This window comes from Falco cherrug, chromosome 3 (genome assembly GCF_023634085.1).
Source record: "Falco cherrug isolate bFalChe1 chromosome 3, bFalChe1.pri, whole genome shotgun sequence".
NCBI classification, from domain to species: Eukaryota; Metazoa; Chordata; class Aves; order Falconiformes; family Falconidae; genus Falco; species Falco cherrug.
The window spans coordinates 48,140,691-48,166,489 of NC_073699.1; the positions used below are offsets into that span (position 1 = coordinate 48,140,691).

Consider the following 25,799-nt stretch of genomic DNA (forward strand, 5'->3'; position numbering starts at 1 on the left):
TCAATTTTACCTGATTTTGTATTACCTGATTGGTCAATACTTTTATTTTCACAAGATGCACTCCTTTTTCTGGTTCCTCCATCACAGGGCTCCTCCCGGCTCTCACTGTCAGATGAACTACACTCTTGAGGACCTTGGTGGGCTACTGCTGGAGCTGCACAGCTCTGCTCCACTTCCTCCATATTCAGATTTAAATTACAAATCCCAGAGATTATTTCACTGTGGGGCTCAGCGCCCGAAGGGAGTGTTTCCTCACTTGGGGTGTTAGAGGGAGCTGGCTCCAGGCTCAGCACTTCACTGTGTTCAGCCCCTGGGCGAACCAAGTCTATTTTTCCTGAAAGACCCATCTCCTGGGTAACCCCATTAGCTTCCACGTTGTCACCATGTGAGCAATCAGTAGTCCATCCTTGACTTGTCCAGTACTGAAACTGTTCCCAGTAATACCAGTACAGTTCACTATAATGCTGCTCCCACTCTTCCCTGGTGTCTGGACTATTCCAAGGCTCAGAGGCTGTGGTGGCCTCGGATGATGAGACCTCTTGATGCTTCTCTAGCCAGCTTTGCCAAAGAAGGCCCTCTCCATACTCACTCCAGTACTTCTCCCATTTTTCTTTACATTCACGGGGTAAAACCTCATTTGCAAGACTTTCTGAACTTTCACAGTTTCCTTCACTTACAACCTGAAGTTTGCTACTCTTCTCATGTTGTTCCATAGCTAGGGCCAGCTCACCAGAAACAGACTGGGTATCACCACCACAAACTCGATCCTGGCATTCCTGCCCCGTTTTATCCTCGTGTTTTTGCTTTAACTCTTTTTTCTTCTTGTTTTTCTTTTTCATAAGCCTCATGTTACTTCTCTTTCTATAATTTTCTGTTGCCTAGAATATAATGGAAAAACATATTCAGAAGTCTACAGTGTACATGCAGTCTTTTCTTGTCCTCTCTCCAGCACATTTCCATTTCCATTGTAACCCTCCCTGTTGTGGCAACCCTGATGTCAGCTTTCTCCCCACAAAAGGTTGTAAGGTTTATGAGTCTGATAAGGCCCCATTGCATAACCCTGGCTGACATTTCTGAGGAAGCTCTGAGAATGGGCTGTGAGAAAGTCTATAGAAAGACACACACACAAAAAAGTAGAATTACAGACAGAAGGGGGGCTACTCACAAGGATTCAGAAGGAAAAACATCAACATGAAAGACTATAAAATCCTAAAAGGAGGTTGGTCAGGAACTGTGGGGTCACTGGGTTGAGCTTAAAAGTAAAGCAGTATCTCAGTAACATCAAGGACCTGTTTTAGGGGGCTGCAGAGGCTGACCAGATTGTCTGGTATCTGCCTGGCCAGCAAACACTGTTCAGGTGTCTCATTAGGGCAGTGAACATATAATGCTCAGCCTAATAGAATGTTAACTCCTTGCTACCTCTGGGTGCTTTAAACAAAAAAGGATCACTTTATACTTGTAACCTCTGTAAATCCTGCAGCTGGATCTCTGTATGTCTGAAGACACAGACCCAAGAAGGGTGTAGTATTCTTCCTATCCCATGCTAATTTCCAAGTTGGCTAACAGAAACACAAGGAAACAGCCTCCTCTCCAAACAGGTGGCATTTGCCAGTTTGTGGCAAAAACATTTGTGCAATACAAACATTTCACTTGTTACAACACACTCAGACTGCTACAGCTGTCTAGCGGAACAGAAGACATAAACCTGCTACTGAAAAGAAACGCTGGAGTAACTTGTTGGTTTAATCAAATACAACTCCACTTGTTTCTGTGGGGCTTCCTGTGCTTACAGATATAAACAAGATAAAAACATCCAACAAAAGCAATTTTTTCTATCAGATAAATCCACCATTTTTTTTTCATAAACTGCCAAATTAAGTTTGGCAGGTAAAAAGGTGGTGGTGGTGAGAGACTACAACTCATGTAGACAAAAGACTGCAGATATACAGCTATTACTCCAAATGTCCCATCAGCTGCAATCCCTAGTTTTGTTGCATTGACAAATGCATAAGGTGGACTATAAAGATGTTAGGTTCAGAGAACTGGCATTAATCTTTCATACACATCCCTCAAAATGTCATGTTCATACACACAGTGCAAAGCACAATGCTCAGTAGTAATCTAGTAAAGACATACATTTTTTTCATTTAACTTATTTGCAGTATTACTTGTTGTAATGTGTGTAAGCAGCGTGCTTCCTGCCCCCCCCCCCCCCCCCCAATCCTGACCTTCATTTCCATAACAATGCTCAATGCTCAAGTGATAACCACCAGTGCCAGTCAGTAGTAACAGATGCATATGATCATGGCAGCTGCATCCTGCTCAAAGTGGATTGGGGCAGACAGATCAACACCATAGCCAAGGGCTAATCTGAACCATGTGCTCACCTAATAGTGCTGCTCAAGGGCCAACTCAAGCCAAGCTTGAAACTAACTTCTGTAGTCATTATGCAAATATGACTGAATCAATTATCTCACTCTGCCATAAATAGTGGACAGTGCAGATCCCACTGAGCTTTCCTGCACAGCAGTGGGCTGCATGACAGGACCTCCCCTTGAGCAGAGATGCCTCTCAAGGTTACTCCTCGAGGCTGAGAGATTCCTTGCTGCAATGGGTTCTTGGTAAGTGATTAAGAGCACGCTAAACTTTGAAATCTTAGTTGAGTGGTATAAAGGATCGATTGTGTACATAGAATCCTTTAGATATAAACTGTTGACAAAGTCTGAGTCTAAGTCTTGATCTAGTCACACCTAAACTCCCCTCTAAAAAGAAGTTCAGAACCCACAGGGGTCCTTTCTCAACCTCATGGCTCAATGGGAGGGTCTCCCTGACAATTTTGTCTGACCCTGTCCTCTGTGCAGTAAATAATCAAGTGTACACTGCAATCAAATCTTGTTAAACCACTGTCGCATTTACTACCAAACTTCATTAAACTGCTATTTTATACCAATAAACATATTGCTACTTCTCTCTTAGAAGTGAAGTGTGTCATCATTCCATCCGCAACACTACTACGTAGCAAGAAAAACTGCATATATACTTTGGGCTTGAAGCTGGATGCCTGTACGGTCTATTTACATGCCTTCAATTAAAATAATGTACAAGTTTCTCCGGTTGATTTACAAATCAATCAGGTCAGAACCGTGCGCTCTCCACAGAAGTACTCTCTCACTGCCAAGGAGGTCTGTATTCCATAAAGTGGATAATGTGGATATCCCACTGTCTTTTTCTCATATGCGAACAATTTTAGTCTTTCTCTAAAGCTCAAGTGCTCCCTACGGGAAGCAGAGCACCTAAGCCTCACTCCTGCCATTTGGGGACAGCCTGGCTTTTTCAGTTGCAAAGGGGATCTAAGAAACTAGCTTTTTATATTAGTACCTAAAGCTAAATGGTTAAAGCAGACAGTGTGAACACATGCGCTCAGACTGGAGTGTACTAGTTGTCCTGATGCAGAACATCAATGTGATCACAGCTATTTTAAACTAGCTCTCTTTAGCAGCAAGAGCAGAATAGATATGGAAACATAAAGCACAGCCTGACCCTGTTTAGTCAAACTGGCAGGTGCATTTTAAAAACCACACAGGTATGTTGCTACAAGTACGTGAGGCAGGACATTAAAGACAGCTTGGATACACTTCCATGAACTGCAGTCCCCAAAATAACTGGGTAGACATGCCCCTACATCTGGAAACACAAAGTAAACAGAAAGAATAAAGTGAATAAAGATTTACCACAAAGTCCCTGCGGGCTGACTGCCCACCAAATTGCAGAGGCAACCCCATGCTCTTCATAAGCTCAGCCTCCGAGTCTAGTTCGACTTCTTCCAGGTCCAGAGCATGATTAGTATCCACCTTCAGTGTCACATTGGGACAACGGTTCTCCTCCTCAGATGCTTGATCTTCCCCTATTAACAAATTCTATTAAGTAAATATAATCTGATTCTGATACCTCAATGCCACAGCATGGCCTACAAAAAAATAGTACAACTGCCTCTTAAGCCTCCTTTCCCATTTAAAATTTTTCTCATGAACACCTCAGCAGGAACCAAAATCTAACTTTAACAGCCAAAACATTGCACTGGGTCTGGCTAGCAGCCTCTGTGGTGCTGTGTTTGAGATCTGTGGCTAAAACAGTGTGGAGATAACACACCAATGTTTTGGCTACTGCCGAGCAGTGCTTGCACAGCCCCATAACCTTCTCTTTTTACCATCTGCTCTCCCCAGCGAGTAGGCTGGGGTGGCCAAGAGATCAGGAGTGGACACAGGTGTGACTGCTGACCTAAACTGGATGAAGAGATAGTCCGCATCATATGTGATGTGCGGCAATAAGCATTGGGGTAGAGGGTGTGGGTGCTTGGAGTCACACTGCAAACATTCACCTCAGTCTTGCAGAGCAAACTGCAAAAACGCCCAGCAAACAACAAAAACATTAGTATCATGGAAAAAAATTCTTTACAGAAGTTCTTCTGGCATATATCACAGCAAACTTAAAATACAAGAAACTGCCAGTTTTGTTACAATCTTTCAAAATCCCACTAACAAAGATAATGTGGTTTTACAACAATGTGTGAACTACAGAACCTAATTATCTCAGAAGTAACTGATCAACTATTGAATCACTGCTTGCATATTGTATCTATATAAAATGACAAATACCACTGAGAAAGTAGGAACTGGTTATTAATGGAAATTCTGAAATACAAAAGCTCTTGATAGTTGATAAAACTGAAGCATTTATGATTTTTTTTTTTTTTTCATCGGGATATATTTACTGCCAAATTATCACACAGCACCAAGACCCTTCTGGTTTTAACTGATTACTCTCATCACAATTCAATCATATATGCAGAAAACGACATTTTACATTCTCCTTCACTCCTCTCACATTGCTTCCACCAAACTTGTGCTATCAATTATCAGCTTCCATGGACATTCCTTTCTGTTCAAACTTCTTCCTTTCAAATCAAGCTATTATATGATGCTGCAGCTAGCGAGACAGCAAAGGAAAAGCCAGATACCAAAAGAATTATGTTTAGATAGGTATATGTGGGGAGTTTGGGAGAATAGAGCAAAAGAGTGGTGCTGAATTTGCCAGAGCACGCACCATGACCATTCCCAAAATACAGGCATGTCAAGGGAGAGACTGACTCCGGTCCTCCTCATATAATTCCTCAGGTACATGCAAATTACAATTTCCCCCATCAGGGCTACTGCTTATTCTTTACTGTCCCTGCTGATTAATCAGCAACAGCTGATGTCCTAGGCCAAGGCAGAGACAGCAGGACAGTGTTTCTCTCAGGCAAACAGCTAGGATCTGCAAGCTCTCTGTTATATAATTAATTTTGAGTTTGTTAAAATTGTGATTTGTGAACTAATCTGCTTTGTGCACCAGGTGGAGATTATATGAGGTGGTAAGTCTGTCAGACAGGAATAACCACTGCGCTTGGTCTGGCACAAACTTCCACATCAAAATTATGGTAACGTGAAAACTACGCAAGTGCTACATTATTATTTACATCTATCGCCATAGCAAAAGCACTGAAAAACAATTGAGAAACAGGAACAACTTAGATAAACACACATAACTCACTTTAAGTATGTACATCAAACCGCACAGTACATTTTATCTTACCTGTACTGTTATTGTCATCTTTGACATAAAATCCTTTTAATCCTAGTTTATATAATTTTCGATCTCTGTAAAAACGAAGACATACATTGATGCAGAAGGCCATCATTAAAACAATTTTTTTTTTTTTTACAGTAAAAACAATCGTTCAGTGGAAAAAACCTCCCCAAGGATGTGTTAGAGTCCCCATGGCTGAGGGTTTCAAGATGCAACTGGACGGGGTGATGGACAAGCTCACCTGGGCCCCCCTTCCCTGGGAAGGCTGGACCAGACCATCTTTCGAGACACCTTCCCATCTGGGCTGCCCTGTGACTCCCAACACACAAAACAAAGAAAAATATGTAAAAGGCAACACTTTAAAGCCTGCTGGGAAAGTCTATCCGAGAGCTGTTCAGAAAATGCTGTTGCTACATAGAATACCCTGGAATTGAAATTTTAGGCCCTCAAAAGATTCCGTTTAAGTGGAACTTAATGTCTCTCGTCCACAACTGCAATTACTTCAGCCATCAGCCGACGCTGGAGGACCATCACCTCCGCAAATGCCTCCGCTAAACACTGACTGTATTTAACCGCAAAATTGGCCACGACCTCCTCCCCGCAGTCACGCACCTGCCACAGCCCGTGACAGGCACCAGCCCCCGCTAGCAGAGCTGTTCCGCCCGGCGCGGGGAGGCTCCGGGGCCCGCCGCTCGCCTCGGGGGGAGGGACGGGGGGGCAGCCCGGCCGCCCCGTCTGGGGGAGAAGGGGTCGGGGGGGAGCCCGGCCGCCGGGGGGGACGAGCGGTTTGGGGAGCGGCGCCACCGCAGCCCGCGCAGCCGCTGCCCCAGCCGGGGGCGACGCAGCGCGGCCCGCGCTCCTGGGGAGGGAGCGGGCTCCGGCCGGCGGCACGGCTGCTGCCGTACCCGCTCCGGCGAGGGCCCCCCGCGGTTACCGGGTCCCCCTCGCCTACGGCTGGCATCGTTTGGTAAACGCGGCCTACAGGGACCTTTCGTGCGGCCCCCCCCGCCGCTCTGCAGCCGCCACGGCCGCAGCACCTTTACTCGCGCCTCCCCAGCGGAAACCTGCCCCGGCCCCGGGGGACGCGGCCAGGCGGGGCCCGCCCGGCGCCGAGGCCGCTACTCACTCGACGAAGGCGCGGGAGCAGAGGCAGAGGATGCTCTGGGCCGCCCCCGCTCGCAGCAGCAGCTCCGCCACCGGCCGCCCCCACGCGTCCTGCACCATGCCTGCGGGCAGCCCCGCGCCGCGGCACCGACCCGCGGCGCCTTCCGCCGGAACTGCCGTGAGCGCCGAGACCGCCCCCAGCCCGCCCCGCTACGGCCGGGGGGCGGCCCGAGCCCAGCCCGAGCCCAGCCCGAGCCCAGCCCGAGCCCAGCCCGAGCCCAGCCGAGCCCAGCCCGAGCCCAGCCGAGCCGCCTCGGGGCGGGGTGCCCGTCGCGGCGGTACCGAAGCTTCCGCTCAAGAAGGAGCCGCTGCAGCCGAGGTGCGGCTCGGCGCTCAGCAACGCTGCTTTGCGGGCCAGCGGCCCAGGCTGCCCGGGCCTTTGAGAGCCGCGGGCGGCGGTGCCTGTGCGAGGGCGGCCGTAGTTAGGCCAGCTGTGCTTTCAGCGACTCCCCGTGAGGGGTGTTTGCGTTTTGCTGGTGTTCAGAGTGGGGGGAAGAGTTACCGGCGACAAAGATCTGGCAAAACCGGGAGTGGGGGACAGGAGTGGGGAAGCCTGACCGGAACAGAAGTAACAGGAGAGCTGAAAATGCGGAGGGGACGGGGCGGGGGCGGCCCGAGGGGCTCGGGGTGAGCACAGCGCCCAGGGGCCCGGAGGCGGCGGGGAGTGCGGGCGGCGGCGCTGGGGCGCAGGGGGGTGGGGGCGGGGTGCGGCACAGCACAGGGGCGCAGGGCCTGCGCGCAGATTTTTCCCCAGTGGAGTCCTGCTTCAGGTACCGGATCGGATGTAACCTGGGAAGACATAGCTGTGGAGTGAGACTGTGAGGTGTGGGGGAGCCGCTGTGGGAGCTGCTCCGGACAGCAGGCGGGCAGGGCAGCGCCGGGCAGGCCGCAAGGTGCTGGCCCACAGAATGAAATTTTATCCTTGCCTCTGCTACACAGACGTTACCTGATGGTGCACACGGTTTGAGAGATTTCCTGCATAAAACACTGAGCGATGGACTGTGCAGCTCATAGATTATTCCAAGCTTATCTGTAAAATGCATGAAATCCAGGTCTCTCTGAAGACTGTTACAAAGCCTTCCTAGACACCCCTGGGACAGGATTTCTCAGAGAATAATTATGAACTTCATGATCTTCTCCTACCTGGTAGCCTGCCTACTGGACACAGGGAGAGTATTAGAAAGAAACGTGTCACACCTGCCTGCCCTGCTTTTAGGGCCTTTGCAAGGTGTTTGCTTTTGACAAGGTGGGGTACTGGGCTTTATGTTAGCTATATTCAATGCATGATGTGCTGTGCAGTTCATCCGTTGTGCTGTGTCATTCAGCTTGCATCGGTACATTTTGGGTAACAAGGCTGTACAGCCTCATGAGGATGCAAAATGTTCTCAGGATTTTTAATGTTTCATGTGGGAAGTATGCGAAGGGAAGTTTGGAGGTGGAAGGACTAATTGTTCAGGGAGCACAACTACCATCCAACAACAAATTCCATCCACTTAAACAAATCTCAGAATTAATTGTATCCTATTCACCATCTTACATCTGATATAACGGAAAATATTAAATGCCATCATTAGTCAGGACTTGTATACACCTGATGATAATTAAATAGTTCAGAAATACAGGGAAAGAGTACACCACTTCTGGCACTCATATGGGTATAACTGTGCAATTAGGATGCTATATCACCTTCACATTTCAAAACTGAAAATACAGTAAAATAATAGCAAATCTTTTTAACACAAATTGTTTAGCAACAGCCAAATGCTGAGTGTATAAAAGTTGAATTGTGAAATATTTTGAGAATTATTACGCTCTTCTTCTTAAGGAACAAAAACCACATTTCAAATGAAAGGCAGAGAATACTTTTGTATAAGAATAAGATGGCTGTTCTTTTATAATATCCAGGCCCAATATCCTGCAGCCCCAGGAGGAGCCACCACCAGGTAAGGCTAGACATGTGGGAATACCTCCTAATACTCTCCCATTCCCTAGCCTTCTGCAGCTGATGGCATATGGTTTCTGCTTGTTCAGTAAGACAGTGGGTTTTTCCTCATGATACTTGTCCAGTTTCCCCCCGGATCCATCGTCTAGCAGTGAATTGCACAAAATTGCTTACCTTATTGGAAGATTAAGTGAGCAATTGATCCATACTCAGCTAACGTGCTGCTGGATTTTATAGATGTCGGTCATATTCCTTATAATCTCTCTTTTCCAAACTGACGAGGCCTGGTATATTCAGTGTTCCTTCTCTAGGGGCCAGTCAATACCTCAGGTCTTCCTCATTACTCTTTTCTAACCTTCTTCTGATTGTACTATTTCATGGACTGCGCTGGCAGGTCTGACCTAGGCAGGGCCGTGCACTTGGAGTGTGAATTTTAGCAGAGGTGGTTTTAAAATGTTACACTTCCACTAGCAAAAAGATGCTTGTTACAATGCTTGTTTCAGTTTAGCTTACGCTGGCAAATACCGTGCTTAAGCTGAAGTAAAATAAGCCATCCTTAAAAAATACCCATTGACAAGATGCTACTGATTTAACATGTCATATGTAATGAAGCTGGTTTAAGTTTGTGCTTGACAAGGTGTCTGTCTTGTACAAAAACAATGGACTGCTTCACATGGAGTCGGTATGGGGTCAATATGTCCTTCCACTGGAACCTGAAACAATTTACCTGATCCACACAAAAGAAGCCAAAGCGCCCCGCGGCTCTGTCGCCTGCTGCCCAGGCTGCCTGCCCTCCTCTGCCTGCCCTGTCTTTCCTCTGGCAGGTCCTGTTCTGAAACGCTTCCTTCTCCGCTTCCCTCACCTGTTTTCTGCTCCTTGTTCTCACAAACTGTCTTGGGCCTCAGCTTCAAAGCCCTTCTTGGATCTATCTGTTGCTTTTTTTACTATTATTATTTTTTACATGTCTCAGTTGACAGTGAAGACCTCCACCTCCCAGTGATCCTGGCTTTGCTGCTTTTATCTTGGCTTCTCAGAATGTGACCTTGCCTCCCAGCTAACTTGAAAGCTCTTCATCATTTCCTTCTTTTCAAATCCCTTTCCAAGGCTAAATTCCATGACAGATAGTGACCAAGGAACATCAGGTTGAGGGATGCTGAAAATAGCATCCTTAGCTGTTAAAAATAAACCAAAAGCAAATATATGCAGTGTGTCTAAAACAGAAGATACTCTTACAGTAACTCTTACCTGCTCATGTAATTCTGAGCTCCAGCTTTACATGCACATCTCCCTTACCATGTATGGGAAGTGCTGGAGAAATAAAGCAAATGTTTCTGAGTCAAGCTGGGGTTTATTAGATATTTATATAAGAACTTATAAAAAAAGAACCTTTATTGTTTTCTCAGAGGAAATTATTGGATTATATCTATATCTCTGAATATAATAAACCCCCAAGTTGTTTATAAATGCCTTGGTTTATAAAGATGATAAGGTTAAGAACGATATTTAAACAATAAAATTTTCTCAGTTACATATTAAAAAAGACAAGTAATTACATCTTTCTGTAGTGGATAAGCTGAGAGAAATATTTGAGAGTGTTTAACTCAATGTACTGTATTCTTACTTAGCAGGAGGGAATATGTAGACCTGAATGCCATACATGAGAATCTCTAATCTCTGCAATTTGTATATTGGAAGAATTGACTCAGCTGAAGTATCTGCGTGACTTTCTGCAATGTGTGCCCTGGTTCTGGCTGATCCAAATGCCAGTTATAATGCTCTTTGTACCTGAGGTTTTTCTGCCTGGTGTTTTGTACCCTTTCAGTCTTTTGCTTCACATTTGCAAGATAAAGGCTGCCTTAAAGGGATATAGTTCCAATGAACTGTGGGACAGGGGCAACAAGTGATGACGTATTTGTGGAACTCCTGTGGAAAATTACGGCATGGTAAGTGAGTTTTTTTTGCTTTTATCTTGAAAATAGTCTCAAAGAGGAGGAAAAATGTTACTCCTTCAGTTGCAGATGTACACAGAAGGATGTACAATTGGCTTAAACTTCAGAGACCCTCCAGTCCTCTAAAAAGGTACTTGATAATGTATAAATGAACAGATACTCAAGTACTATTCATGACTTGCAGAACTAAAGATCTCTCAGTGTTATCTCCTTTTCATTATTTTTTTTTTAAATGATGAGTAAACTAAGCAAATCATAAGGTCAAGGTAGTTTGACATGATTTTGTGACCATCTGTGAGGGAAGATTGTTTTTTCCTGTGCTAGAGTCCCCTTTGACACTTAGATATGAGTGCTCTGGCACATGAGAAAGTAATTTTATGTGGCAACATATGTGGCAATATATAATAAAACTCTTATAGTCCCCAAAATCTTGCATTTCTAATTAGTGTTCAGCACATAACAGTTTTTTGCTTTTATTATGAAACATATATGAACCCATCCTGGTTAAATTCAGTGTTTTCTTTAAATGGTTGATGAGCCAAACAAATATTTAAAAGGACACAAAGCAAACATGGTATCCAGGCATGTTATTTAGGTCTTTTACTTACTACATAGTCCATTTTTTATCCACTAATTGCCTTCTTAAAGACACCTTAAGTCTCAGCCTTCTGGTAATAGGCAGAATCCTCTAATTGTGCTATAGCTCTACTCAGATTGTGTCATTAGACAAACCTGTAGGAGATGCAGGTTCCCGTAATCATTGTGGTTGCCTTAGCTGTTAGGGATTGTTCGGCATTTGCAATTACAGTGAAACAATAACACTGTTAAACAGTAATTACTTCTCTTTCACAGAAACAAAACAAAATTGTTTAAGAGAAAAGCCTATTGGAAAACAAGAAATAAAAGGGTGCTTTGGGCACAGCTCTGTGTCCTTTGATTCCAGGACAGAACATGCATTTTAATTGCTCTTATTTTTATACAGTGAAGGGCTCTGTTTCTTTTTTTTCTTGTTGCGTTTGTTTGGTCTGTGGGTTTTTTCATCTGTTTGTGTACGGGTGGTTGGGTGGTTGGTTGGTTTTTTTGGTGGTGGTGTGTCTTTTCTGTTTCTTTTTCTGTATAAATCAGGCCAAATAAGCACATGTGACATTTCACCAGAATGAAGAAATTGCTACAGAATAGGTAACTGGTTTGTTGCAGCACTGGGGAGTCCCATCAGTTATTGCTGGTATCTTTAATTCCTACATAAAGAATCTCCTAGCTGACACATGGAGGCAAAAGCCAGAAAAACTGGAAACATAATGGATAAATTTTATAATGCTTGTACCATGGATTTGATCGTCTCTCATTCCACATGTCTTCAAAGCCCAAATCAATACTGTCAGTGCCTGCTGTCTTCAAAGCACCTTTGAATCCTGTGGGAACCGTAATTAATTGGGGCATACCTGTTTGGCCTTGCCAGTTATCAGACACTGTTAACCTAATACTTCTGTTTCTGGCCATTGTAGTCTTTGGTTTAATTTTTTATATTCCTTTTTCCGTATGGTTGTATATGCAGTTAAATTGTATCCAGTTACATAGGCCTAGATAATGGGCCAGGCCATTTATTTTACAAGTGGCCACTATTCATTTGCACATTTGGAAGTGCTGCTGCTGTAGTTTAAGCCAGAGGAGATCACATCCTAAGACTGTGAACACACTGGGGGCATCTTAACAAATTATTTTTAAGATATGTAGTTTTGATTCTTTCTACCGTAAAGTGTATTTCTCTTTGCATTATGTTAGTTTTTATAAGTGCAGTCTTCTATGACTATTCCCATAAAGAAGTTTTATAGTGCTTTATTACAGATCTGTTTTCCAATGTAGTTCTGAAAAAAATAACTTGGTGTTTCTCTGTTGCGTGTTAATTTTTACTTGCAAGTTTGTGGACTTTTGGCATTGTATAAGAGTCCTAATCATATACCCTTTCTACTAAACGGTATGTGCATACTAAATTAAAAGATTTTTTTCTCATCTGAAGAGTGGGTAGCAACTTTGTGTAAAAGAATGAAAGACTTTTTATGCTTTCAGGCCAAAAAGTGATGTCAAAGACAAATCAAAGGACATGGCCATAGGCAAGAGCTTGTAGAAGCAATTAATTTTTCACCTCAACAGCCACCACTGACCACAAAACAAGATCCTATTGGTTTAAGTAACTGCAGGGTAACAAAACTAATAGCCTCCCAAGAAACAGGGCAGCAAATTAGGGACGCGCCCTTGCCAATTTGCAGTAAAGCAGCTTAATGTTAGTGCTTCCATAATGAAAAGGAGGTCTTCCATACAAGGGTTTTCCCCTGATGCTGAGCTTCTCTGGAACTAATAATTGAACCATATTGCTTCCCAGTTAATATGTGGAGATCCAAAAGGTTTTTCTTTTCAATCTTTTTGCTGAATGGGAAACTTTTATTTCATTCTTCCCTTTCTGCACTCTCTTAGCTCATCAAGTATTTTTAATTTCCTTAGTTATAGCATGTGACTATGAGAAACTGCAGAGTTTGTTCATCTGGGAGGTATTTCCCCAAATTTCAATGGTTTGACTGCAAATAATGCAGAGGAGAGACTACCTACGTAAATATAACTTAGAAATAAGAAATTTCCTTTCTCTATTACAAGCTCATATTAAAGGGTCACCACACATATTGAGAGGAATGGCACAGGAATGCACCAAACCAGCAACTCTGAGATGAAAAGTGATATAGCTAGAGGATCAAGAAGCAGCTTGTTAGTTTCTAGCAACATTTATACTAGGAAATGAAATAGTCAATCATCTAAGTTAAAGAGCTGTTGTAACTTGAGTGTAATTCTGGGGTATTTAAGTTAATTGCTTACTGGTTTTTTAATAGCATAAAGGATTGTGGCAGGGAAGACTTGCTTGACTCACGTGGTTTAACTCAAATCAGGATACAAGTGATTTACTGATTTATTAATGACACATAATTAGTCACCAGTTGGTGAACTTCACATTCTGCATCAATATCAGCAGGCCAACAGAATACAAAACACTTGGAAGATGTTATAAAGCACCTACAAGTTTCTAAACAACCTAACCCCACCTTTTCTAATTCGACAGGAGCATGCTTATGTGCATTCATCATTTTCTTACAGGTTGGAGCGTGACAAGTACATCCCTGTCTTTTGGCCATGCATGTTCTCCTGCTGGAGATGGGGTTGCTCTGTCTTTGAGTGCACCAGCGCAGATCCCTGTCACCTGCTGGTCTGTGTGCTGGCAAGAAAGCGCCCCGTGAGTTCCCACATGCACCCCAAGCTGTGGGTCCTTCTGCTGCTGCGCGCTGCACTGTCAGCCCTGCTGTCCAAGTGGGGCAGGGAGGGTGCTGTGTCAGGTCGAGATGGGCTTGCAGTAGCAGCAGAGTGACTCCTGGCAGCATCTGAGGGCAGGGGTCTGACTGCTGCGCTGAGCACTTTCCCACTCTGATGTCTCACCCCACAGTCACAAGTTTCCTTCCATCTTTTATACTTCTCAAGCTGACTTTCTTCCCAAAAGCCTCTTGGTAATCCCCTGGTTGCTGCTTAATCCAATGGGTGCCTGTTGTAAACAAACGTTGTTGTTATTTGGTTCTTCATTTCATTCTGCTTTGGGGTAACCACTCCGATCAGGCGATTTTGGGTGTCCTGTCCACATGGGCTGTTTCTACTCACAGTCCTGCCATACCACGAGTTACTATCCAGGCCACATTACCAGGAGAGGTCCATCAGGATCACGTTTTCTTACCTCAAAACTCTACTGCTATAAAATTGCTATTATAAGATTTTATATTCTTGGCAGGCAAGGAGCTTCGTGGGGTGGAAGAAGCACCAGATGGCCCATCACTCCCATGGAGCCATCCCTGCTGACTCCTTGGACTTCATTGCCAGCTTATCTAGCCAGAGGCACAGGCTCTGCCATTCTGTAGCTGGTCATTTCTCATTTAAAATGCCAGGGAAATATTCCCATTGTATGAGAGAATGCTAAGAAAGAAATATTTTAAATTAAAATATTTTGACGAAACTCACAGATAAATGTGTACCTACAGTAATTCTGGCAAGAAAACAGTAATATAAAGAGACAAACCAAACGGTCTGTTGTCCCAGTCTCTTCAGCCGTGGCCAACCGTAGCTAACTGAGGCTAAGGAAAAAAAAAAAAGAATAAGCCATGTATCCTATGGTAGTTCCCTAGATAAATTTGAATAATATATATTCTGTTTTGTTTTCAATTTCTTTTCTTGTAATTGCCAGCATTTGATATGCTGTTGACCATAACTGAGCATGGTCACAGAAATATCTATTAAAAGTTTTGGATCTCCTTCCCAAGTGGCTCATGCAGCCTATCCCAAATTGAGTTTATTTCTCACTACAGAAATGGTGTAACTTTTAATGTCTTGGCAAACCTGTGGTGTCCAATTGCTCACAATTGTTAATGGAGCATAGCTTTCCAGCAGCCATTAATGCAGCATTATTAACATAAAGCATAGCAGTGCCCATTCTCCTTATCTGGGTTTGTGTTATTAACATTACATATGATCTAAGGTATATCCAAGAAATTTCCTTTCTATCCTCTTTCCACACACCTTGATTTTTCAGTGCTTTTAAAATACTGGTTCCCTGATCCAGTTCTGAGCACAAATTCTCTTAAGGATTGCCACAAGAGGCATGTGATAGGGACATTGGAGCAAGGACTGGGGACTTGCTAAACTCCGTTTGCCACCAGAGAAAACATGACATTGGATGACATCCTAGAAATAATGTAAGTTAAATAATGTGTTGTTAAATTGTTATTATTCCTGACTCTCAAGCTCTAAAGTAAAGCTCTTCTAGCAGTGGTTAGGTGATGACTTAGCCAGGGGATGAGGCAGTGAAGGATGATACTGTGCTGGCTGGTTTAGCAATGCTCCCCTGCTAAGAACTGCCATCCCCACAGCTCCGCTTAGGAGGGAGAGCATTTGTGACTGGTTTACCAGAGACAAAACGAGCGGTGTTAGTCTAGTATGTGAATCAGTAGGGTGAACTAAACTGACTGATTTAGTTCGAAATAGGCCAGCAGCATCCATGGCAGCTGTTTCAGCAGCTGGGCTGTGGGAGCGATGACTTCTGGCAGAAAGGTGGCAGCAGCTTCTGGGGCAGAAAGTTTTGCTTTGAGCCCCTGGGATGCAGGAAAGCCTTAAAAAAAAATCACTTGTGTTCAAAAATGCTTGTCGTGTATGTATAAGTATAAACTATGAAGGATCTAGTTCTGCAAGACCTCTTCCTGTTCTGCAAGACCTCTTGCCTTCAGTACAAAGCCAGCAAAGAGGCTGAAGTGAAATATTTGATGAAAATCACATTTTTTTTTTCATTTTTACATTCAAAGGAAAAAATCATTATCAATAAACAGATATTCTGTTATGGTCTGATGTGCATCAGACTGTTCATCCTGTGAAACAGCCTCTAACTGCTTTTTGCCTGCAACTACAAAAGTGCAGAATATTCCTTATATATAGCTGAATGCTTCAGAGAGGTATTCCTCTAGGTTTTATTCCCTTGTCTCCTGATATTTCTAGTTTGCTGCATTTCCAATATCTTCTGATTATTTATTCCATATCTCTTGCTGCTTTTATGGTACAGGGAAGATCTAATGTATGTAACCATCATTGAGAATGAACTGGATGTAAACACCAGTCCTACTTGAGCTCCATACAGGCAAACTTCTTTGGAGGAATTAAGCTCTTGTCAAATATATGGTAACATGTCAGTAGCAAGAAGTGAAATTCTCCAAAATTAATTTTTTAGTGGAGTTTCCCTCCAAATTTTGCCTGTATAACTGCATTTCCAGATTAGACAATCAATTCTAAAGCCTTTTCAGTGATGTATTTTACCTGTGTATGTCATGAATGCAAAGACTGAAGTTCCTGCAGCTACCAGACGTGGCTGTTTTTCTGTTGTTGTTTCTTAACAGGCAAAAATTGCACTTCAGGCTCTAAGAGATGGACATGAAAAACCACCAGGAAACATGCTAAGAGCTTTATTAGAAAGATTTCATTAACATCAGAAAGTTGACTAATATGTTATAATATGTTGAAATATTTTATCCTAAGGAGTCTTCAAATTGCTAGGTCTTGTGATATTTTAAGGGAGAAGTTTTAATTCTTTAATATTTTATTTAAATGTATTTGGTTTTAAAGTAAAAGTCGCTGTACTCATAGTTGATTTTCTTCTTTCTATAAAATGTTTGAGGTATATTCTCTATTCCAGATAAGCTCGTACCTTCCTTGACCTCCAGTTGCCAAAGACTTTAAATAGCATGTGCAAGCATTTGGTCTGGGTCTTGAGAAATTCTATTCCTCCTCATTTTTATTTCTCTTGGCCTCTATCTGAGGCTGCTTCTAGACAGGACAAGATATAAGATGACCTTCTTATGGGTGGGAATGTAACAGTTAAGTCACAGGGAGTGAAATGTTTATGTTTTTTGTTTCCATTTAACATCACAAGGATTTGTTGTAAGGACAGTTTCTGTCTGTTTCAACTAAACATCAAAGGACTTACTACCTGTTTTCCAAACAAGAGATATATAATCAGGCAATCTGAATCACAGAAGGAGTTTATCACTATGAATTGTGTTTACTGTCTGTCAGAAAAAAAAGTGTGAGAAGAGAGTTTGAGGCAGCATTTGGTAACCATTACTCTCATCCCTCTGTTTTCCTGTTAGTGTTACTTTAATGTCTGTTATTACTACATTGTTGGTTTTGTTACCAAAATTTTTACCTTAGCCTGAATTTATATTTCATGACTTCCTTGTTTTTAGCAGTGCTTTTACCAAAAGGTACCTATATGATAAAGTAACATGGAGAGAAATTATCCTTTATATCCTTTATGCTGCTAATATGTGGGGATTAACCAGAGAAATTGTTTTTTTTACTAGTTTCATATGTACTTCTTTTTTTAATGAGACAAATGCAATGAATTTGTTCTATTTAACAGAGTTTGGGGGTTTGCCTTATTTTTTTCTTTTTAATCCTCAGTAGCATAATAAATACCAATTTTACCAATGTGGTATTTGGGCTCCTGTTAATTGAAAGGTTGGGATGTTCTTTTGATACTACTTTACACAGGTCCAAACAAAACTTATCAGTTTTATATGTCATGTTTTTAATTAGTGCAATTGTGGCAGTATCAGACAGTAGTGAAGTTTGGATATGTCCCCTGTAGGATGCCTTCTAAGCCCGTATTTTGTCTGGATCAGGTACAGTCACTCATTTCTTTTGAACTAGAAAGAGGGAGAGGAGGGGAGGGGAGAGGAAGAAGCCTTAGTCCTTTTTCCTGGACCATTTCTCTAAAGCCTTTAAGACTTCTAGGACTTTGGCAAATGAATGCAATTCAAGACACAAGATAAGACTCACTGGGCAGTCTGGACATGGTGTCACATCAGGTCCAACCACAGTGATAAGAAAAGCTGTTTTTACTGGAAACCCATACTGATGATTCGTTTTTTCTAATTCTGTTATTTTAAATCTTAAGTGATAGATTTATTCTCTGCTTTTCATTTAAGACGAAATACTGTATTCCCAAAAGAAGGGTAAATGCAAAACCATAATGAGCCCAACTGCTTTGAGGGGCAGTACTTTATCTGAGATGGGGATGGGTGAGATGTGACATTCAACAGAGAGAAGGATGTTTCAATAGCTCCTAGCAGTAGTGACTTGTAACCCTGAGAGAGGCCTGGGGGAATGTGTTTTTGGATCAGTGCTGGCATAAAAAGGTTTTCAATTGTGAGTACAGAAGATTTCTCTAGTTGCTCAAGTCTTCCAGTGTTTGCAAAAGCAAAACTCTGTACTGTATGATAAAATTATTCACAGCTGTGTGATTTTACCAGCGGTTTCCTTTAACCTACAAGTCCCCAAACATCTGACCTAAACCAATTCTATGCAAAGGAAAAGCTTTAAAAGTCCAAGGCAGAGATTTTAGATCTGAAAAAACCTGGTTTTGGTCTCTTATAAGCTCCATGCCAGGGTAATAACCTGTCCTGGTTATACTACAGGAAATATACTGTAGCTGTAGAAAGAGGGATAGGATTTCATATTAAAATATGATCAGAATATGAAATCTGTGGTGGTTTTGTTTTTTGTGGGTTTGTTTTTTTTTTTTCTAGGCTTGTATCTAGAAAGTCCACAGAAACCAGAAAAACAGATGAGAAAGAAAAGACTGTCCCTCTGGGCAGCTGCCATCTGTGTTGCTGCCGGTCACTGAGGTTGTCTCAGTGCTGGTCCAGCTGTGGCTCTGGTGGTTTTTTCTAGTATTACTGATGTATAAATGTTTTGCAAAACCATGAGGAAGAGACTTCAGCATTCACACTTTTTTTATGGTGGTGGGGCTCAGTGGCTAACTTCTGCCAGGTTTACTTCAAACAGCCATGATAGCCCAGATACATTTGGCCTAATGATAAGCAGATCAGGAGTTAGGACATTCTTGTAGCAAGGAGGTCTGCATAAAGCCTGAAGGTGCCACCTGTGGCCATCAATCACCTCACAGTCTTTGTTCTCTTTTACAGTGATCAGAAGCAGCACAGCTTGCAAATTTATCCCATCCATAACCATTAGCAAACCTGTGTGCAAACAGTGTACGTGAACCAATGATCCAGGGAGCTCTGCAGTATCTGAGACCTTCTCTTGCTCTTAGGAGGAGGAACGGTATAGGGGAGGTTGACGTGGGTAGAGTTTCACAAATGTATCTTGTGGATCTTACAATCATTAAAGCATTATGCATCGACTTATGAAAGCGTTGAGATAGAGGGACCAGTATCTGAAAGATAAATGGAAAGACAGTAGCTAAAATGTGATTACGGGTGATCAGAAGAGAGACAGCATGGTTCAGAGCATAATACAGTAAGCAGAATACACACAGAATATGGCATATCTGGTTTTCTATTTCATCCTTGACTAATGGTTGAAAGCTGTTGCTATCTTCATGCAAACTGTTTGCCTGACCTGAAATAAATTTGGGATCAGCTTGGTTAACGATGAGCACAACAAACATCAGCATAGTTGTTGTTGGTTATCCTTACTGACAGCCTCAGGCACTGGCTATCCCTGAAAATCAAGCAGGATGGGGAAGGGTCAGATGCAGAGTTGCAATCACCATTTCTGTTTAAATGCCAGCATAGTCTCTGGCGTGGTTTTGGCCCAGCCATCTAGCAGCCTCCCAGACAGTTCCTGGGCACAGTCTGGGGACAGAATTTGTCCCTGGGTGTTCCCATCAGGCAGAATGGATGAAGGCACCCTGCTTTGGGGGAGGGAGGAGAATGGAGTTCAGTCCAATGGACATAAGGACCCCCTTGTCCTCAAGGCTGAGGAACAGCTATTGTCCTGTTTGATTTGCTAATGTAGGTACGGTATGAGGGACACTGAATTACATGGCCCTTAAGGTGTGTCTTACAGATCCATGTTAAAGTACCAGTATAGGGAAGCTTGTGCTGCCACTGTATTTGCTGGACATGTGTAGCTTGAAAAGAAAAAAAAAAAGGCTTCAGTTTCCAGTGTGCCAGTTTGTATCCTAATCCCACACACAACAGAGAACCCTTAGACGTCTTACTGAAATCAGTATGACAATTCCATATGTATGTGTGTGTGTACTTTTTATATGTATATGTGTGTGAAGTTCATAGGTATTGGCCACAGTCTCACTACAATCTATGAAAAATCTCCCACTGATTTAAAAAGGAAACAGTATGAGTTGTAAATATGAATTAACTTTTTTACCTACAAGGAAAAGCCCTTGTTTGGTAGAGCAATTAATTCTGTTATCAGAGTACCTAAGAAAGAGGAATAAATAAGACCAATAAATAACAACTAGAGGAAGCACAGTTAGCACACAGAAAAGAATTTGCAGTCAAAAAAGAATGCTATTTCTATTAATAAATTATAAATATAAAAAATAAAGTGGTTTAATACATGAAATAAAATCCTTATTTTATTAGATGATGTCTGGAGATGATACTCACAGATCATAAAAGACATATATATGAATCATCTGCCTTGCTTCACATCTGGGAAGAAATATCAGAAGAAAGTTCTGGGAAAAAAAGCACTAGAGAAGAAAGTAGAACATAAATCAATTTAGTGATGGTTTGCAATAGCAATGTAAACAAATCAGTTTTGTACCTCTGATGTGATAAGGATACAGAAAGTAGAATAACGGGGAATCATACATATTCAGCCAGCCTGTTTCCATGCTGATACCTCTGTGTGTAGCGCCTGCGGGTAATACCAGCCCCCAAACAAGCAAGACATAAGCCTAACTACAGAGATTTTTATCTCAACTGTATTAAATGTCTCAGTTACAGCTTGAAGTCCAGGGCTCCAAGATGACATGCTTTATTTGATAGAGGGTCCCAGAAATACCATGCACAGTGGGCCCTAGGCAGCTGTACTCCGTTGGACAGTCCTGCTGTCCCTCTGCCATGGGACACCCTGCCTGCCAGGGTGGTGTAGTGTGCAGGACCCCATTCCCCTTTCCCTTGGACTATCTGTTCCACAGATAGGCACATTTCTCAGGAAGTTTAGAAAGCAAAGTGCATAATTAATTAAATTAAAGCAGAAAAACTCCAAACCCTGCAGTAAAGCAAAACAGAAAATAAAACCAAACCTGACAAACACACAGAAACTTGGAAGAGAGGTCAGAGCACATTTACAAGACAGAGAAAATAAAAGTATAAACCAGAGTGATATACCAGCCAGGAGGAATAAGACAACACTGAATATAGACATCAATTACGGATGGAGATACAGATATATAAAAGGGCGAAACAGGCATTATGGTTTTTATTAGACTGGAGAAGAGGGAGGTATTGGAAATAATTGTATGGAGATTTTTTAGGAAAGGGAAGGGGTTTTCTCTTTAAGCTGTGATATTCAATTATTCTGGAACCTCAAGAGTAGAACAAGGAATGATAAATTTTGTTTAAATAGTAGGATAACTTATTCCTGTACAGATACATGATGCATAAGAAGTTTCTAAAGGAACTAAGAAAGCATGACAGTCATTTTCAGAGGCATTTCAGATCATTCTTTGGTTGATCAGAAGAGTTTGAGTAGGTGATACTAAATACAGAATTAGGAAACTAAGCAAGAAACTACCTCTTTTAAATTCATTTGTCAACAACATCTTAAAGATATCAGTTGAAAAATGCATGTCCCTTCCTTTTGGTTATTCTTTCCATACTTAGGCAAGGTGATTCTGGAAAATAAAAGGATGTGTAGCTGGTACACTTTTGGATAATGAGGAGCACTCCCTATCAGGGCACTGGAAGTGAAAGGAAATCAGCTGGATGTGCTGCAGTTTATTTGTGGCCATGAAGGAAACAAGAAAGTGGTTGAAGAGTTGAATTAAGAACAGGAGACAGTATTTGTCCTAAAACACAAGGCTCTTTAACTGAAGGAAGTGATGGTTCATTGAGTAACCAATATACCAGGCCAGCACCGACCCGCCGACAGGCTATTTTCATGCTCAGAATGCCAAAGCTGATGCTACCAGAAAACACGTTTCTTGAGCAGTGTCTGTACGCCGGTTCAGCCACAGGTGTGCTGGGAAGATGGATCTTGTGGGAAGTCCAGTGTGCTGCCAGAGCCAGGCACTGCAGCCCAGCCTGCCTTGTGGAAGATGCTGTGGCAACGGTTCGGCCGCAGCCTGACTGTCTCCCTGCTGTCTGTTGCAGCAAACAGTCTGAGATTTCCACCCACCTGGCATTTCCCCAGGAGCAGGGAACAGTAAGATAGCAACTACTGCCACGTGATCACAAAAATGGGTGGTACTTTCTCACCAGGACTATCTCTTGTGCTCAGCCGTGTGATGATTTCATACCCATTTTGTCAACTTTCTAACTTCTGAATTATTCTTACTTCCTTCATGTACTCATTTCTTTGGTGTTATTTTCACGTGTGAATTTAAATTCCAAATGATAACATGGTACATATATTCATGTATTCATAAATTATACAAACAGGTGCTAAAAAAGCTGTTATTGAATTGACTTGTAATAACTACACAAGTGTCATAGAAGCAATGTAATCAACAAATTTTAGACCTCTGTAATAAAATGAGCACTACACAAGCAAAGCATGCCATATGCTATGCTTTTGGTTTGTCTTCACAGCATTTTGACCGTATTGGCATTCTGAAATGTTTGACTGCCAAGACTCAATGATAATTGCTGAAATATTTAATTCTTGACTTCCCACTGAATATTGACTAATGTGTACTTTCATTTACTGTGTCCTCAGCGTGTTGTAAGGCGTTAAACTGTAGGATGCCTTGCCTGAAGCTATTATTGGAAGTATTGCATTCTGAGCACCTGACCATCTATGAACAGCATGATGCAGAAGCCACACTGGAAGGACCTTTGCTTATTGCTTATTACCACAATACTGTTCTTATAGATTATAGTTGATTTCTGCATTAACACAGGCTGGGTCTGCCACTCAGCAACTAATCACTTTATCAGCAGGATACCAAGTAAATACTTCTGTGGTAAATAAGATGTTTAGAGCCTAAATTTGTAATCTAAATTCAGACACCAGCCTCCATGCCACAATACAGAATGGATTTTCCACTTCTCTGTTCAGTATTTCACTTACGCTTGGTTCAGACACACCTACTGTCAGCTGGAAGAATTAATTATGTAATTATTTTTACAGTCATTTGATGTCAGAGTTGCAAGCAAAAGTATAAACTACCTTAAATAACCTTTTACATCAGCATAAATGATGGTTTTCATATACAGTAATTAAACCATGCCACACTGCTGTGTATAGGTAGAAAAGGTAAACACAAGTTTTAAAAATGTGCAAAAGAAAAAGGGGACAGCATATCTTTGGCAGAAGCAAGAAAAGTCCAGAGCCAACTTACTCAAAGAATGACCCAGACAAAAGATGTAATTCAGCCCAGGGATTCAGATTCAGCTCTTTGGGACCTAGAGTCCAGTTTGGTGCATCACATCAGTGGCTTAAAGCTTCTAGAAGATTGTTTTTGAGGAGCAAGACAGTACCAGAGCTACAGGCATGTAGGATAGCAAAAGCAGTAAAACAGGCAAAGTGTAATTGCTGAGGTGGTAATTGCTAGTAACTGAAGGAGAAAAAATAGCAAGAAAAAAAATAGAGAATTGGAAGACAATGGTGACTGTATTAATGTTTAGCTTAGTTCCATGTTAGTCCCAGCTATTTATCCTTTTTGTTAGCCAATAAATAATTGCTGAGTACTCTTAAGCTATGTATACACTGCTCATAAAATCTCTCTGTGAATGGTGAAATATGACCAAACCTATAGAGTGAGAGTTATTTAGAGTCTCTCTATAAACTGCTGTATATACACAAGACAGTCTGTTCTCCATCCAAGTGACTGGATCAGTTGGAAAGCTACGTGGGTTCTGCCTTCTGCCTTGTGGTTTTGAGAGAGAGCAAAATAGACTTCTCTTTTACAGCATGAGCATATGTCTGTATGACATACATATTTGCCTTTCGCAATCAGATGCCAGCTTAGAAACATGCCATGCTTCTCCATGAAATAACCTGTGTTTTTAAGATCCTGTGATCCTACTTTTCTGTAGAATTACAGGGACATTTTTAATTTTGCAGGTGAACCAAGTTCACGTTTGGCACTGTGCTACTATTCTGCATATATTTTGTATGTTTGGTTCTTCTGTCAGTCTGCTTATCAGATATGTGATTGTATTACTATTTCTGGATGAGGCATAGATAATTAGTAATAATTAATTTTGTATGCATCTTCATCTTTAGTTGTTAGAACTGACACGTCCATCATTTCTACAGTTCTGCCCTAGGACCCATTTTTATTTGAGCTTTTATCCCTTCTTTTTCCATTCTTCTATGAATATAACTCAAGTAATTTAATATTTTATGCTTGTAGTATATAGCCATCAAGTATAGATCTTTTACTTACTATATTTAAGATTCACTCATTTTCAGTCAATATCCGTAAAAAGCAAACCAGTGAATTTATATTACCTTAAACACAAAGATGTTCTTCAATACCAGGACAGGGAATTGTATTTAATAACTTCAAGGAAATGCATCTAGAACAGGGCACAGACAGTATGTTTTTTCTTAAGAATGTAAGACATGCTGTAATAAAACAGACCAGTGATTCCAGTTAGCACAATATGTTCTGAGAAGAGCAATAGGAGATGCTGTTTGGGATGACCACATGAGCCTGGCCATTTTCTGCAGTCTTTTACCTATGTATTTCCACAGCATGCAGAAATTTATTAGAAGTGTTAGAGGGTACATTTCTGCCTGTTCTTTTTTACACCTCTTTCAGGACCAGTTATTCATGACTTTGTCTAATCCCTTTTTCAAACCTATTGACACCCTCTGCCTTTATTAGCTTCTCTGGCAGCAAATTCCAAAAGTCTACTGTCTTCTGCGTAATCAAGTAATCCTTTTATCTTTATTTAAACCAATCTTCTACTAGTTTCACTGAGGGTTCCTTAGTTCCAGCACTGTGGGAGTTAGTGAACAGTTGCCTGTTCACCTTTCCGGCTGCCTTCATGACAGGATAAACCCCAACCATGTTCCTCTCAGCCTTCTCCTCTGGAAACTGAGGACTCTCAAGTTTTTGCGTCTCCTCAGACAACTGTTTCATTCTCTTCATCATTTTAGTTGCCTTTCTCTATATCCTTTCTAACTTGACTATACCCTTGTGAGATATGACTACATGAACTACAAAAATTGCTCAAGATTTGGGTGCACCATATTTTTGTACAGTCACAGTATGACACCCTCTGTCTTGTTTTTTGATTGCCGCTAAACATTCAGCTAGCGATTTCAAACAACTATCAATGATAATGCTAGGATCTCTTTTTTGAGTTGTGACTCAAATGTAACTTTCTTCAAAAAGCACTTTGCAACTGATCACAAACAAATAGCTCTCAATCATTATAACTTATCAGTAAAATGAGCTGTGTGATTACTCAGGCTCTGTGAGTTATTCAAGAAACTGGCTCTAGAACTGATTTTGACCTACTTTTATTGAAAATACTGTTCAATTAATATAGGGAATAAATTAAAACAGTGCAAATGTTACTGGAAAGAAAAGTATCTCC

At 41.8% G+C, this 25,799-nt stretch overlaps 1 protein-coding gene across 2 annotated transcripts in view; it reads right to left on the minus strand.

Moving 5' to 3' along the window:
• TGS1 (trimethylguanosine synthase 1) overlaps positions 1–6,910 on the minus strand; it is a 29,081-nt gene extending 22,171 nt beyond the window's left edge. For both annotated transcript variants that reach the window (XM_055705742.1, XM_055705741.1), the window contains exons 1-4: positions 6,752–6,910; positions 5,632–5,696; positions 3,732–3,904; positions 26–878 (exon numbers count right to left, since the gene is read on the minus strand). In XM_055705742.1, the coding sequence (XP_055561717.1) occupies positions 26–878; positions 3,732–3,904; positions 5,632–5,696; positions 6,752–6,849 (1,189 nt within the window). In that variant the 5' untranslated portion in view covers positions 6,850–6,910. The remainder of the gene's footprint in view (positions 1–25; positions 879–3,731; positions 3,905–5,631; positions 5,697–6,751) is intronic.
• Between the last annotated feature and the right edge of the window lie 18,889 nt (positions 6,911–25,799).